Source organism: Miniopterus schreibersii, assembly GCF_964146895.1.
Source record: "Miniopterus schreibersii genome assembly, chromosome: 20".
In the NCBI taxonomy this organism is placed as follows: Eukaryota; Metazoa; Chordata; class Mammalia; order Chiroptera; family Miniopteridae; genus Miniopterus; species Miniopterus schreibersii.
Genome location: NC_138122.1, coordinates 21,037,005 through 21,051,509, shown reverse-complemented (window position 1 = coordinate 21,051,509; position 14,505 = coordinate 21,037,005). Strand labels below are relative to the sequence as shown.

The 14,505-nt window shown below is 47.7% G+C and overlaps 1 protein-coding gene and 1 long non-coding RNA gene across 3 annotated transcripts in view; one reads left to right on the top strand and one right to left on the bottom strand.

Moving 5' to 3' along the window:
- Positions 1 to 14,505, bottom strand: part of LOC308549877 — a 216,587-nt gene that overhangs the window by 119,892 nt on the left and 82,190 nt on the right. The gene's annotated exons all lie outside the window — the stretch shown is intronic.
- CCDC60 (coiled-coil domain containing 60) overlaps positions 1 to 14,505 on the top strand; it is an 83,700-nt gene that overhangs the window by 32,959 nt on the left and 36,236 nt on the right. Inside the window, exon 2 of the mRNA XM_081122987.1 lies at positions 4,467 to 4,546. Coding sequence (XP_080979113.1) covers positions 4,467 to 4,546 — 80 coding nt within the window. The remainder of the gene's footprint in view (positions 1 to 4,466; positions 4,547 to 14,505) is intronic.

Below are 14,505 nucleotides of genomic sequence, written 5' to 3'. Positions count from 1 at the left end.
AATCTTAAAATGTAGAGTTGAACTGCAAATGTGTCACCTGGGTAGGGAGACACATTCATCAGTGTCAGTAGGGAGGGAAATATTTAGCACCAGACTGTTTATCAGTGGGAAGGACCTAAAGGGCGCGAGACATAGAACACACAAGTTCTGATGCGAGAGGAGATCATGTACAAAGATCTGCGATGTGCAACACTTCCCCGCAAAGAAGCTGGCAGAAGTGGGAGGGGTAGGGATTCCTAGACACGTGGGATTTGTTACACTGATTTTGACGGGAGGGAGAAAAAATTCTGGATATGCATCTAAGCCGTGGGAAATTCTGGCAATCTCAGGCTTAGGATCAAAAGACAAGGAACGTACTTAGTTAGCATCTGCAAAGGTGTCCTTGATTAAAGGGAGAACCAGCTTGACAGTCCCAAAGGGCCACCACCTGAAGCCGAGGAGTCTGCGTAAACGTAAACTGTAACCACAGTCATTTGTCTTTGACCTTCATTTCCATTTCCTGCCCCCCACGGGGGGCTGGTCCCTGTAAACTGCATTTCCCAGGCACCCTTGCAAGCTGGCTTCCCAGGAGGGGGCAGAACCTTCCTTCTTTGCTAACATCTAGTTTGTCTTGCCATCCCTAACTTGGCGTTTCAGCTCTTCCAACTCCTTCAGAGCTGCTCCTCTATTTTAATTCCCTCTATTGAACTACCCGCATGAGTTTTGATTCCCTGCCTAGGTCCTGCAGTGTATTTAATACAGTGTATTAAAATAAACTATTAACTTACATCATTCCAGACATTTAGATTGCTCAATTTAAAACAGCACTGAAAAGTTACATTCTGCTTATATTGGCAGAATTAGTTAGAATTGCTTTATAAACACGGACAACACTATTATTTTACTACAGAAGTAATATATGTAAGTTATTTTAAAATTAGGAAAAAAGATACCCCAAATTAAAAATTATTATTTACGTATAAGTCAAACGCCCTGAGATAATATCGCTACTGACAATTTGTTGTATTTCCAGCTTGTTATATAATTATACATATACTTTGGCATATATCAGTATTTTAAAACATAATTTGTATCAGGTTACATAAAGTTTTAGAAATTTCTATAGATTTTTAAAAATATATTTATATTGATTTCAAAAAGAGGAAGAGAGAGAGAGAGAGAGAGAGAGAGAGAGAGAGAAACATCAATGATAAGAGTCATTGATCAACTGCCTCCTGCACACCTCCTACTTGGGTACCGAGCCCAGGCATGTACCCTGATGGGACATCCAACCGGGACCTCCTGGTTCATATGTTGACTCTCAACCACTGAGCCACCACACTGGCCGGGCTGTAGGTTTTTATAAATATAAATCTTAAAACTCTCTATGATCTAAGTTCTTTATATTTGGTAACATGTACGTCAATAGCCACATTAAATAGCAGCACCAAATTCAAATGCATCCTATGCCACTGTCTGCGGTGACCTGGATTTGTCCCCCAATGCCTCTTGCTGAACATTTAGGTGTTTTTCACAGTTATTCGCATTGCTGCGACAGACATCCTCGCGGATGCCTTTCCATCCTCGCTGCATAATTTCCTTGAATCGCAGTGCACTTGCTCCGGTCAAAGGAAATGTATTTCCAAGGCTTGTCATACACACGGTGAAACTGGCATCCAGCAGGGTGGCAGGGAAAGGGATTCTTGGGTGCTCTGTACACTTTGACTTGTGTTACTACCAAACGGTGTTTGTAAATCCCTGACTAGCAGACTGGCCTCACTCAAGGCCAATGATTCCCGCTGGCTTTTTATAATTGCAATTAAACAGTGATAATAATGAAACTGGTGTCCTGAGAACCCATTGAAATGTGGACAGAGTTGTGGGACTTGTGGGGAGGCTCTTGTCCTGCTAAAGTTTTGGGTCAAGTCGAGGACACAATTAGGCTTTGCTGCTATAAACTGTTCGGTACCAATGCCGGTCAATACAAATTCATTCTGTTTCAACAGCGTGAATTCCTGGTGCACAGGCAACTAAAATTAGGTGGGATTTGGGGGGGCGGGGGTGCTTGAAATATGTGCAGTGTCGCAGTTTCTTCACGAGGAGAGTGACGGGCCCACAACTGTGACATCACGCGGGGTTTTGATCACATCTTTCCAAATGATCTGGTGGGGAAATTTGGGGGTGTTTGGTTTTCCTTTATTTATAAGTAAGGTTTCATTCACAATATCTTTTAAGAAAGTTGCTTTGGTCCTGAAAGAAAGAGTGAATGGGGCGCTTTAAGAGAATGAGAAAGAGAGGCAGCCTGAGCGGACGTGTTGGATGTCAACATGGCCAGCCTCACTGCCTTCACTACGAAATGCACCAGGATAGGGGTCATCTTACTTTGATGTCCCGAGAGGATTAGTTTCAAATAATTCTTGATCTGTCAACTGCCTCGGCACACCAGGGGACATATTTCAAAGACCAAGGCACCATGCGACAACTTTTTCTTCGATTCTCCTCTCTGCCTTTCCCCACGTCTTTTGCAGCTGGAGGATGGCCTGCCTCATGGTCACAAAATAGCTGCCAGCAACTTCCATGAATGTCTGCTCCTCTGTTCATCGTCAGTGGGGAAAGAGAACGTCTCTGCCTATGGTTCCTTAAAAGATCTAGGAATCGTGCTTCCTAGAAGCCCCTGGCAAATGCCAGCTTGCACCTTTTATTAGCCCAAACTGGGTCACAGGACCATCCCCAGACCAGTCCCTGTGATGAAGGGTGGGCTCTGCTGCTTGAGTTCAGCCATTAGGGACCCCATGGTACACCTGCTGCTGGTCCCATGAGTATCTCCCAAGGTGCAGGAAGGTCTAACCAAGGAGCTGGTATCAAGAAGGAGGGTGAAGGGATATTGGGGGCATGAGACAAGCAAATGTCTATTGCACAGAACTTTTTAAAAGTACTCCTGGAGATCCTTACATGCCTCCTAGGAGGTCTGTCTCTCTACCCATTCCATCCATCCCTCAAGATAAAAACTGATAGGCCTGCCATCAATTTCCAGCCACGTTGAAACACCTTGGTGTATTGAGATGAGCAAGATATATTACCCGTGTCATTTCTAATAATAGCAAAAGAGAGAAAGCTTATAAATGATTTCATTGTTTCATATCCAGTTGAGCGTATTCAAGGCTATCCCAGATACTTTTTTTTTTTTTTTTGGTATCTATATACTTAGTGGGTGAGAAGGAGCTGCGATTATAAGTGCTCTGGGGAACTGCCACAGACTCTCCCCCCTTAATCTGAGCTGCCATGCGCAGGACTGGGTGACCCAGGAGTAAAATGGCTGAGAACCACACAGTCCCTTCCCTCCACTCCGAGCTCTGTCCACCACCCTGCCACAAACGTCATCCAACTTCAATACAGCTACACGCCTCACCTTCCGCTTAAAAGGCCCAGAGAAGCAGGTGCCCGCAGCCCAATTTCACTGTCAGAGAAAGTGAGTGCTGACAGCTACGGGGAGGACACCCCGCGTCCCCCCACGTGTCCATATTATGATCTCTGTTAGCGAGCACTTGACCGGTCCTCGCTCTTTGACCTTTTGGGTTAACATACCACCAACATCCTCAATACAGTACTTGTAACCAGCCTCTGTCAAACTTCACCTGGCCATTTATTTTTTTTTAAATCATTTCTCTTTGTTCATTATAGAACTGACTAATGCTTGTTGCAGAGCGAGAGGAAACTCACATAAGCAAAAAGAAAGAAGTACAATTTTCCATAATCCCATCCCCAGAGAGAATCACCGCATTGTGGGGCTTGGCTTTCTGTATCTTTCAATACGTGTACATCTGCATAGATCATTTTTCAAAAAAACCCCACGAAAACAGAATCACATGATGCATATTACTTTGTGACACGTCTTCCCACTCAAAAACCCAAACATCTCTGTTTATATAGATAAGTGCACTTGCCTCATTATGTTTAATTGCCGCATAGTGTTCTATTGTTCAGATGCAGTGTTAAGATTGTTTGCGATGTCCAGGTGCTTCCAAGAGTTTGCTCTTACAAGCAAATCTGTGGATGAACCTCTGTGCCCACGCAGGGATATCCCCATAGGATGCTGGACAACAGGACAGCTGTTAGATCCCGGGGCAGGCGCACTTGTACAGTGTTTACTATGCATCGACGAACTGCCCTTCGGAAAACTCATCACACAGCATCCTCCCACCAGCTTCCTCTGAAAGCACCCGTTTCCCCATAATTTCCTGGCATTTCCTTTTATTTAAAAAAAAAAAAATCCAAGTGTTCCAGGATCAGAGCTCAGGTCTGCCTGTCTCCGAAGCCCTTGCTATTTCCACTGTTCCCCACGGCCCCCCTCTGGTGTAGAGAAAGACGTTGGGCTGCCCCGAACCCCTCTAACCTGATCAAGACGCCTCAGATGCTCACGTGAGCCTGGTCCCACTTGTAACAGTTGTACTAACACCTTTTTCTTTCACTTCTTGGCTTCCCATCAGGTCCCGGAGAAGCAAGGGAACAACATCAAGTATATGGAGAAGGAAATAGTAAACCTCAAGAAAGACCTTATGCGAAGCCGGTGGGTGAGCCCAGCATGGAATAACCCACAGACAGCCTGGCAGGGGTGATCAGGCTGCAGGGTGGTGCCTACAAGTCCTTGCCAGGTCCCAGTGCCCCACCCCAACCCTGAACATTTCACAGACTTACAGGAGGGTAACCCTGTAAGGATCCGTTTCCTGGTTGGCCTAGAATTCCCTCTCCTTTCCTTCCCAGACCTGAATCCAACTCAAGAGAGTTCCCATATGCTCCAAAAATCTTTCCTTTTCACACCAGGTCTATAGCATGGTAAGCGAGGGTCAGGTAGGCTCGGGCTCAATACTGGCCCTGCAACCTGCCAGCTGGTGACACTGGAGGAGTTCCTTAACCTCCTGGAATCTCTGTGCCCTTACCTGTGAGATGAATATAATACGGGCCATTAGAAGGACCTGGTGAAATAAGGCATTCAAGTCCCCCTGTATGGCCTTGACTACAGTGCCATTCCCGTCCTTCCCTAGCCCGCCGATCCCTTCCTCCGTGACAGTGTGAGCACTTTCAGGTCTAGGACTATACCTGACTCATCCCTGGGGGATGAATGGGGTGTGTTCTCCTCTCCCCTTAACTCCTCCCTGGGAGCTGGAATGATCCACGGTGGGATCGTAAAGGGGGGCCTTAGGCAAAGCAACTCAAGGCAGAGTAAGAGACAGAGACTCTCTTAGCCCAACACGCACAAGGACATGCTCAGGGGGGCAACCCAGGCAGCGTGGAAGGTCTGCTTATCTTACGTGTCTCTCACTCAGAGCCAGACCCCTGTGAAAATCACAGCGAGACATTTCCTTTCTTCACCTCTGCCATCTGGAAGCTCCTCCCTCTCCACTGCCCACCTGCATCCCCACCCTTGACCTGTCCCCCAGCGCAACTTGAGGGAACTGGATGACTGAGCCCAAGAGGAGGCGGGGAGGTGGCGGCAAAGAAGGTGGGGAGAAGGAAAGGGGTTGGGGCATGGCCCCAGAGAATGGCAGCTCCCCACCGACCACAGGAGGAGCGGCCGTGTCAGCTCCTCGGGAGTCTCTGGCCACCCACTGTCCAGCAGAAACATACTGCGAGCCATGCGTAGCGTTTTAAATTTTTGAAAAAAATTTAAATTTTAAAAAAGGCAAATGGAACTGGTGAAAGTCATTCTAATAATGTATTTTACTTAACCCAATATACCCAAGGTATCGTCACTCAACGGGTAACCCATAGAAAAAGAGTAGTTCATGAGAAACTTTATATTCTGCTTTGAATACATGATGAAAAGTGGTGATGAAAAATCCAAGTATATTTTACCCTTAGAGTGTGTATTGCTTTGGGCCAAACACACTTCAAGTGCTCGATAGTTGTTATGAACTGAATTGTGTCCCTTCTCAAATTCATATGTTGAAGACACAACCCCCAATGTGACTGTATTTGAAGACAGGATCATTAAGGTTAAATGAGGTCATAACATTAGGGCCCTAATCCAATAGGCCTGGTGTCCTTATAAGAAGAGGAGCCCGGCCGGGGTGGCTCAGTGGTTGAGCATTGACCCATGAACCAAGTGGTCACTGGTTCGATTCCCGGTCAGGGCACATGCCCGGGTTGTGGGCTCGATCTCTCTCTCATCAATGTTTCTGTCTCTCTCCCTTCCTCTCTCTCTATTGCTATCTATGCTCTTGACGTTCCTTTTGGTTATAGTATCTGTCTGGTGGGATTAGTACAAAGGGGGGTGGGGGGCCTGCCGCAAATCTCTTCCCAGCTGCACATTCACTGACATCACATCCACAGCTCAAAATCAGCCACGGAGGGAATATTTATGCCACAGAAATCAGCAAACCCTACAAATCAGGGCTTACTCGTCCCCAACCCCCTTGGAGACATGGCTGTTAAACATCCCTGGGGACGCACCCCCTCCCCCCCCCAGTATAACCAAGGCTGAACGTCCCACTAACCCAGTATAACAGAGGGGCTTGATTAAAAGGTGATAAAGACCGTGGCTCTTCTGCCATCCTTGAGCCGGCCAGCTGAGCCAGCCTCTCCCACCAGACACATTAACGGTGGCTCTGACACTAGCTCGAATTTAGCATCCGCATCGAACAGGTTGGCCTGCCCAAGGTCTCAACGTGAAGGAAAATGCGGGAAAAGCCAGACAGAACAGCCACAAGCAAGAAAACACGAATCGACAATAAAACGTTCCACCCGGCCACTCTCCTGCATCCCACTGACATTTAGGGAACGGACGATTCCCCTCCCCAAGGAAACGCCCTGTTTTCCAGCGGGAATCGCCTCTTGCAAAGAGATGCGAACCGCACACACAGCCCCATCTCCCGGGATTAAATGAGGCGAATTATTAGCGAAGAAGATGTTGTCTTTTCCACCTAATGTTTTTCAAATCTGCTTCGTCTCCCATTAAAACCCAGCCAAACACCTTGACTATCTGCTAGACTTTTATTTAATACTTCAGCCCTCTTACAGTGCAACCGCTCCATCCCTGGTTTCATGGCCAATTTAGCGCGATGCTAAAAAGAATAAAAATCTAGCTGCTCTCCTCTTCGCCTGCCCCACCAGATGCTCGGTGGCACCAAGCAGCACGCGACGCCCTTCCCCGCCGACTCTCTCCTCACGCAGGTTGACAGCGGGGCACCTGCGCATGCCCAGTTCTTGGGCCCGGCTGACTGCTGGAGCCAGCAGCGCACCTTCCTCCCGAGCTGCGGGTGCTCTTTATGGGGAGTGTTTTAAGGAAAAGAAACACCTCTGCAGCTAAAACAACTGAAAAGTTAAACTCGCAGCCATAATTTGCCCGTGGCGATGTTTAGTTAGGTGCAGGCAACTGCAAATAAACAGTGATGATGAAGCCCCCTCCCCCAGCGGGCCCCAGAACCGTATAGGTTATGCAGGTGTTTCTGGGGCCTGAGGCTTTGCTTTCTGGTGACATTCGATAGACAGGTGAAGCGAGGCAATTAGAAAGAACAAAGGTGGGCTCCGGCAAAGGAGGAAGGTATTTCCTTTGCATGAGGTTAGTTACTTGCCGATGCCTCCTTAAGTGTTCTGTGCTCATTCCTTTTCCTTGACAAAAATTTACTGAGTCCCAGGCACCGCCAGGTGTACACCAGGTGTCACCTTATATGCTGGAGACACGGCAGTGGACAAAGCAGACAAGATTCCCGTAAATGAGAGACAAAGATGTGTGCTATATCATAAGGTATAAGAAGCCAGCTGGAGAAATGGCCCTCACCCAAATCCCTTTACGAATGAGGCTGATTTTAATTTGTGAATTTAAACAATTGGGAAAATTGTCGTTGACCTCAGACGTTTATGGACTGTCCTCAGTAGCTCCTCCATTTCATCGTTCAGCACCGAGGACCTCCACAGCCGTAGCCTGTAACCCAGAACTTGCTCATTTAGAAGTTCAAGCCTGATTCTTCCCACCGCCCCCTCCCCTGGACTTGAGACCTGTCTCAAAGCCCCAGAACATTTACGATCATGGATTTATAGACCGGTCAATACCCTGGATGCAGGCAAAGTGAAGGCTTCTGAGTTGCACTTTATAAATCATTCAAAGAAGACCTTAGAGCCCCCCCCAACATCACATCACCCCCACGCCCCGCAGCCAGCAGGCAGACATTAATAAAAGCAAATGCTCTGCCCCATGGCCTTAGCCCAGAACTGATAAACACAGCCACACACCCAAAGGGTAGGTCACTGCTGAGGGCTGGAAGAGCCTGGCTCAAGTTAATTGCATTTTTATCATCTTGAATGTGACCTGGGTGTCCTGCCCATTTTTTTCTCTGTTTCTGGTGTCTTCCTGTGTCTTTGCCACCCCTAGGTAACCATAATTCTAGGGCAAGTTTTCTCTGCTTTTCTTGCATCAGTCTCCGCTGAAGGCAAATATCCTTTTAATCCCTTTTTTATGGCCAGGGCTGCCTCCGAGGAGCCCACATAATAAAGAATTTAACTAGAAGATCATGTACTCAAAGTTAAGTATCAAAATATCTTGAACCCTTGAGCCTTTTGTCACATCAGGGTCTACACCAAACTTTGTTTTCTGAGATTCTTTCCCAGATGACAGGTAGTGAGCTCAGTCTTATAGCCGGGCTTGGAGGGCTCACATAGTACTGTTGAAAATTCACTGGCTGTGGAGGGAGCTGTGGGTTCAAGTCCCAACTCTACCCGTTATTAGCTGGGTGGCCATGGCGCAAACCCACTCACTTCTATAGGTCTCAGTGTCTTCATCTATGGCATGGGATATAACAAACTGGGCGATTAATGAGTATCTGTTGAATGAATGAACGCATGCATGCTTCAGAATTCCTCTGGCATTTTCTAAGCATCAGGCTGAGGGGAGAGGAGGGAAAGGGACTAGATGTGCCCTTGAAAAAATCATGTGGCCGGGCTAGGCCAGGAAGGAACCTAGCTCAGAGCAGCAAGCACAGGCCTGGCTTCTGCCCCAGGAGCTCATACAGGCTTGGAGCCAGACTGCTTGGGTTCAAACCCCAGCTCCACCACTTACAAGCCAACACAGAGGTGAACGACCTGCCTAATTTCTCTGATCCCCAAAGTGGGGAATTACAAAAACACTCTCTCCTTCTCGCCGGGCGCTACTGTGAGGATTAAATGAATTAATACACATAAAGCACTCAGAACAGTGCCTCACCTGTGGTCAGTGCTCAGGGCATGGTAGCTGTGTGTATTACATCATTCGTGTTCCCCAGTGACCGTAACCATTTTACATGGGTTTCTCCCTGTCTCCAATCACGGGGCCATACACAGCACGTCACACCGGATCCCAGATTCTGAACCGTGGAAGGCAAATGTTTTCGGCACAGCTGGAGTAAATGGGGGGCGGGGGGGGGGGCGCCGGAGGGGAAAGTCAAGTTCATAAGTGAAGGCTGAGCAAATGCAGCTGTTAGTGCTGGATTTCCATATTAATTTTAAATCTCTTCCTATTGGGATTGTTCAACAAGCCATTACTCTAATGGATGTAACCACAGGCTGAACAATAAAGCACTAATCCACCACTTAGTGCAGGCGCTGCATGCATTAAGCCCTGTAATTTTTTTGAACTTTTTTATTGAAATATAACATAGCACAGGAAAGCACACAAATCATTAGGCACACAGCTCAACAGATTTTTCACAAAAATGAACACACCCACGTAACCCACACCGACATCAAGAAAGGGAACATGACCAAGCCCTCTACCCACCCCTCACACAAAAAAAACCTCAAGTCCCCTTCCAGTCACTACCTCACCCCAAAGAAAATCACTGTCCTGATTTCTAAGACTTAGGTTAGTTTGTCCTGTTTTGAACTTAAAATATGTGAGATTGTACAGTTGGCTTTTTTTCACTCAACAATTGCGTTTCTGAGACTCATACTGTCTTAGACAGTGAAAGTTTGTTCTTTCTCAGTCTCTTTATAGTTTCCACTGTGTGAAGATAGCACAACATATCCATTCCAGTGTTAATGGACACTTGGATGGTTTCCACTTTGGGGCTATTACGAATAGAGCTGCTATGGACATTCCTGGACGTGTTTTCTTTGCTGAACATATGTATGCGCTTCTGGTGGGCGCATACCTAAAAGTGGAACTGTTGGCTCACAGAGTCTGCATATGCTCAGTTTCCAAACTATATTTCAAAGAACTTTCAAAAATACACAAATAAAACAATCGTGAAAAACTAGAAAATACAGATAAATAGATACAAATAATAGAGAACCACACACAATTACATCACCCAGCAATAATCCTTACTCATATTTTGGCGTATCAGTTTTCAGTATGTTTCTGTATATACATGTATTTTTTAACCAAAATATCCATTCTGCGTATACCATTTGGTACCCTGGTTTTTATTTAGCGATAGATTATGAACATCTTCCATTTCAATAAATACACATCTACAACTTCACTTTTAAAACTTTTCAGTATGAAAATGTTCAGTTATCTATAAAGGCAGACAAACTAATGTAATGAACCTCTCTATGCACCCATTACTGAGATCAGTATCAACTCATAGCCAATCTTGTTTCATTTACACAGCATCTTCCCCCACTATTTTGAAGCATTTATCATTGTACCTGCAAATATTTAAACAACTACCTAGAGAAGGATTCTTTTTAAAAACCATGACCACGATAATATCACATCTAAAAATAGCAATAATTCTTCAACATCCAATAGCCTCTCAAGCTTAACATCCATCTTAATGGTTGTATAATATTCCATTGTAAAAATGTGGCATAATTTATCTAACCAATTTCCTATCACTGACTTCTTGGTTGTTTTCAATTTCTTCTGTTAAATAAACAACACTTAGATGGACATCTTTGTAGTTACATCATTATATACTTTAGTTCCTTAGGATAAATTCCTAAGGCATGCAGCTTTAAACTTCTCAACTTTTAACCAAAGTCCTCTAGACTTATATTGTATTTCAGCAAGTTCCCTGAGGTTTGGTCTTCTAATTGGATTCTTTAACTTTGCACCCACATTCTGCCAGGAAGCTGTTGTTTGGAGCTAATCCGATTCGAGATGATTCCTAAAGCTAAACCCACACAGTCAGATGGGCTGAAGGGCCAGGCCATGCGTTTTCTTCAAGTAGGACCCACAGGCCTCATACAGCAGCACCAAGTCAGAATTTCCTGACCCCCAAACTCTGTCTGCCCTGGGGTTGTACAATTGAGCAGCCCTTTAGTGGTAGCTACACAAATAAAAAGAAGAGCTTAAAGAGCTCTAGGGAGGGTCTGGGTAGGGGAGAGAGAAAACTCACAGGCCAAATTATCGGCAAGAGCGTCTGTCATGGTTCGCAAACTAGATACAGCCTCAAAAGGTGTGTGTTCAGGCTCATTTACCTTTTACTAGCAACACCCCTCTAGTCTGCACCTGTTTGGCCTAGAAAAGTGAATAGGAAGTGACCAGGTAAAAGGCATGTAGGGAGTTGGGGGAAGGTATCCCAGGCAGAAAAAGTCTGCATACCATCATGGTCAGGATGGGACCTGGAAGGCTGGGTGACTATAGACACCTTTTTACCAAGTTCCTGCTCTGGGTCAGGCACCAGGCTAGGAATTGATGTGAGTACATCTCAAATGAGAGAGGAAGATGGGGGATGCTTGCTTAATCTGGGGGACCAGACAGGTAAGAATAGTTTCCGACTGCTACAGCACAGCAGACCCTGGGGGGATGGGAGGGAGCTGGCCGGCAGTCCCGGGCAGAGGTTGCCCATCTCCTAGGACCTGTCTGAACGTGCCACGCCAAGGACAAACAATAACAGATGACCGCCCCACGTTCAGGAGGCCATCAGAAGCGTCTTCTCATGATGACAGGCGAGACCCAAGTTGTGAATTCAGAAAGGAAGCCTTTGACAGCACCCCATCCTCCAACTGCACCGCATCTCGGACCCCTCTGATTTCCCCTGTGCTGACACCCAGTGGAAACGCCACTGGCAACTCCTGAGGGGCTCTGGGTGCCCCGCAAGTCCTCCCCACCGCCGTCAATCAAGCTGAAGAACACGGGTCAAAAGATCGCGGGCTGGTGGTCTCGGGCCTCACTCGGCTGTCTGTTGTCTGTCTTGAAATCACAAGCCAGGAGCGCTCTGCAAACTGTCGGCGCGCTCCAGCAAAAGCCTCTCTCTCCGCTAATGCATTTTTTATGTCCGCACTGGCAGGTCCGTGAAGAATAATCCTCCCATTCATTCCATTTAGTCACTAAGCACAATAGGTAATGACAGGGATTACAGGGTGGTGGGCTTTGCATTCTTTAAAAAAAACACACACCTCAATCAGTTTAGCTCAGAACTGAAAACTGACTGCTGAACTGCCTCTGAACTGCCTCTGTCCTCTCGGGCGGCATCTGTCTGCGTGCTGACAGGTGGCAGAAGGGGACAGCAGTTAAGACGGTGGCTCCTGGGTTCAGACAGACCCGAGGGCAACCGCTGGCCTCCCCACCGTCTCACTTGGCGACTTGAGGCGAGTGGCTGCAACTGTGTGGGCCTCAGTTTCCCCATCTTTGAAACTGTCATACCTGCCTTGTTGGTCTATCGCAGGGATTAAATGAAATAACACTGGTGGGGCCTGAGGGCCCTGGTAACAGAGAAAGTGCTCTGTAAGTAGAGACTATCATCAGGATGATTTTATAAGCCTGAGTCCTCCCCAGGGCGTTTGCCTTAAGGCTATTTAGCTGCTTCTGCACCCCCGCACTCCAAGCCATAATTTGCTACCAAGTAAGATGGGGTAGATAGACCAGAAGCGGGGTGGGGAGGGGAGGGGAGCGGGAAGGGGCGCATTAGACTCCTTCGCAAGGCAGACTTGCCAGCATTCCCTTTCCAGCGAGCTCAGGACTCCTGCTCACAGTTGCCTGGAAACCGGAGCTGCGGTGGGCTTCCGCTGCCTTCCAGAAATCACCCTAATTGGGATGCGCGCAGAACTGCTGGCTGACACTCGGGGCAGGTTTTGGAAGAGACGCAGTCCTCACACACAAATGCTGACTCGCATTAATTAAACAGTAGCCGTGGGCCGGGGCACCCAGAAGCCAGTGCGGATGGTGGCCTTGGTCAGCAACCTCTGCCAAAAAGGCCATTTTAGGTCACGGTCACAATGTTTGCATTTCAGGATGTTTGCAAGGTCTGAGGGGGCTTTTGTGGGGGGCAGGACCGTGTGTGAAGGAGGGTGGGAGGGTGTAGACAGAGAGGTCACATAAAAGCTCGCAAAGTCCAGGAGATCGGACCAGCAATCAAAGCACCACGCGTGCCTACTGTGTCACCTGGTATTAAACGCTCCCTTCGGGGGTCTGAACACCACTTGTAGTCATTTGGCATAAGGCAGGTCAGAGACCGAATTATGAGCTAGAGAAAGAACCTTCCTAAGAGGCAGACATGCAGCCTGCTGCCTTTGATCACTTCTTCCAGAACAAGCTGTATTCTAGTTCCCAGTTGAAAAAATGTGTTTCATGAGCAACCATTTATCTCTAGCCTGTTAGGATATGACTCAGCTTCTGAGAAGAAAGCGCTATCCACCTGCTCCATCCAGAGAACAGAAACCACTACATCGAAGTAGGTGGCAGAGTCACTCTCACGCACTCCAAAGTAGCATGCACTTAGTTAGGGCCTGAAATGCAAGGATTTCGAATGGCTTAGTTATCACGCGATAAATATTTTCTGAGGACTCCCTGATGTGCCGGCTCTGGGGTCCCAGGAAAGATGCAGAACTTGTTCCTGACCCTCCAGGAGCTCGGGCTGGGGGTGGAGGTGGGAGAATGGAATTCACAGCCGGGCAAGTCAACGGGTATTTCAGGGTGGCACCGGCCAGGGGTCCTGAATCCAGCCTGGGAAAAGCAGAGGTAACTTCAGGTGTGGGTTGGGGTTCAAGTCTGAGCAAGTTCTGAAGGATGAATAGAAGAAGTGAGCTGGTGAAGGAGAAGAGAACATTCCGGGCCGGCAGCATCGCCAACAAGGCCACTGAGGGAGCCCGTGGTGATGCAGCGGAATCCTCGGCTCGGCTAGGACATCGCAGGGTGAAGAAAAGGCTACGGAGCTGGGCCAAATCCAGCTCACGCAGAGCCCCGCAGGCTGCACCGGGAGTGCGGAGGCGATGGACAGATCGTAAGGGGAAAAGAGGTCCGGGCAGGGAGGCCAGGGAAGAGGGAGTGAGGGCTATCCGGGGAGATGGCGGCAGCCTGATTTTACAGCATGGCAGCCACGACAGAAAACACTTGATGCCTCACGCAGGGGCAGAGCCCTAAGACACAGCAGGGTGGAGCCTGCATGGATGGAGGGGAGACACCGGAGGACTCCGACAGCCAGTGGTGCACTTTTCACAAGACGTGCACCTTCCCATTCAGGACGGTGACTCTGGGGCATCAGGGAGGGCCAAAAACGCAGGGGAGCAGAGCTAAGACACAAAAACGTCTGGGTCATTCCAGGGCCATGATTTTTGAACTCCAAACCCCCTTGAGTGGCAGAAGGTTCAGAAGAGAGAGCATTGGAC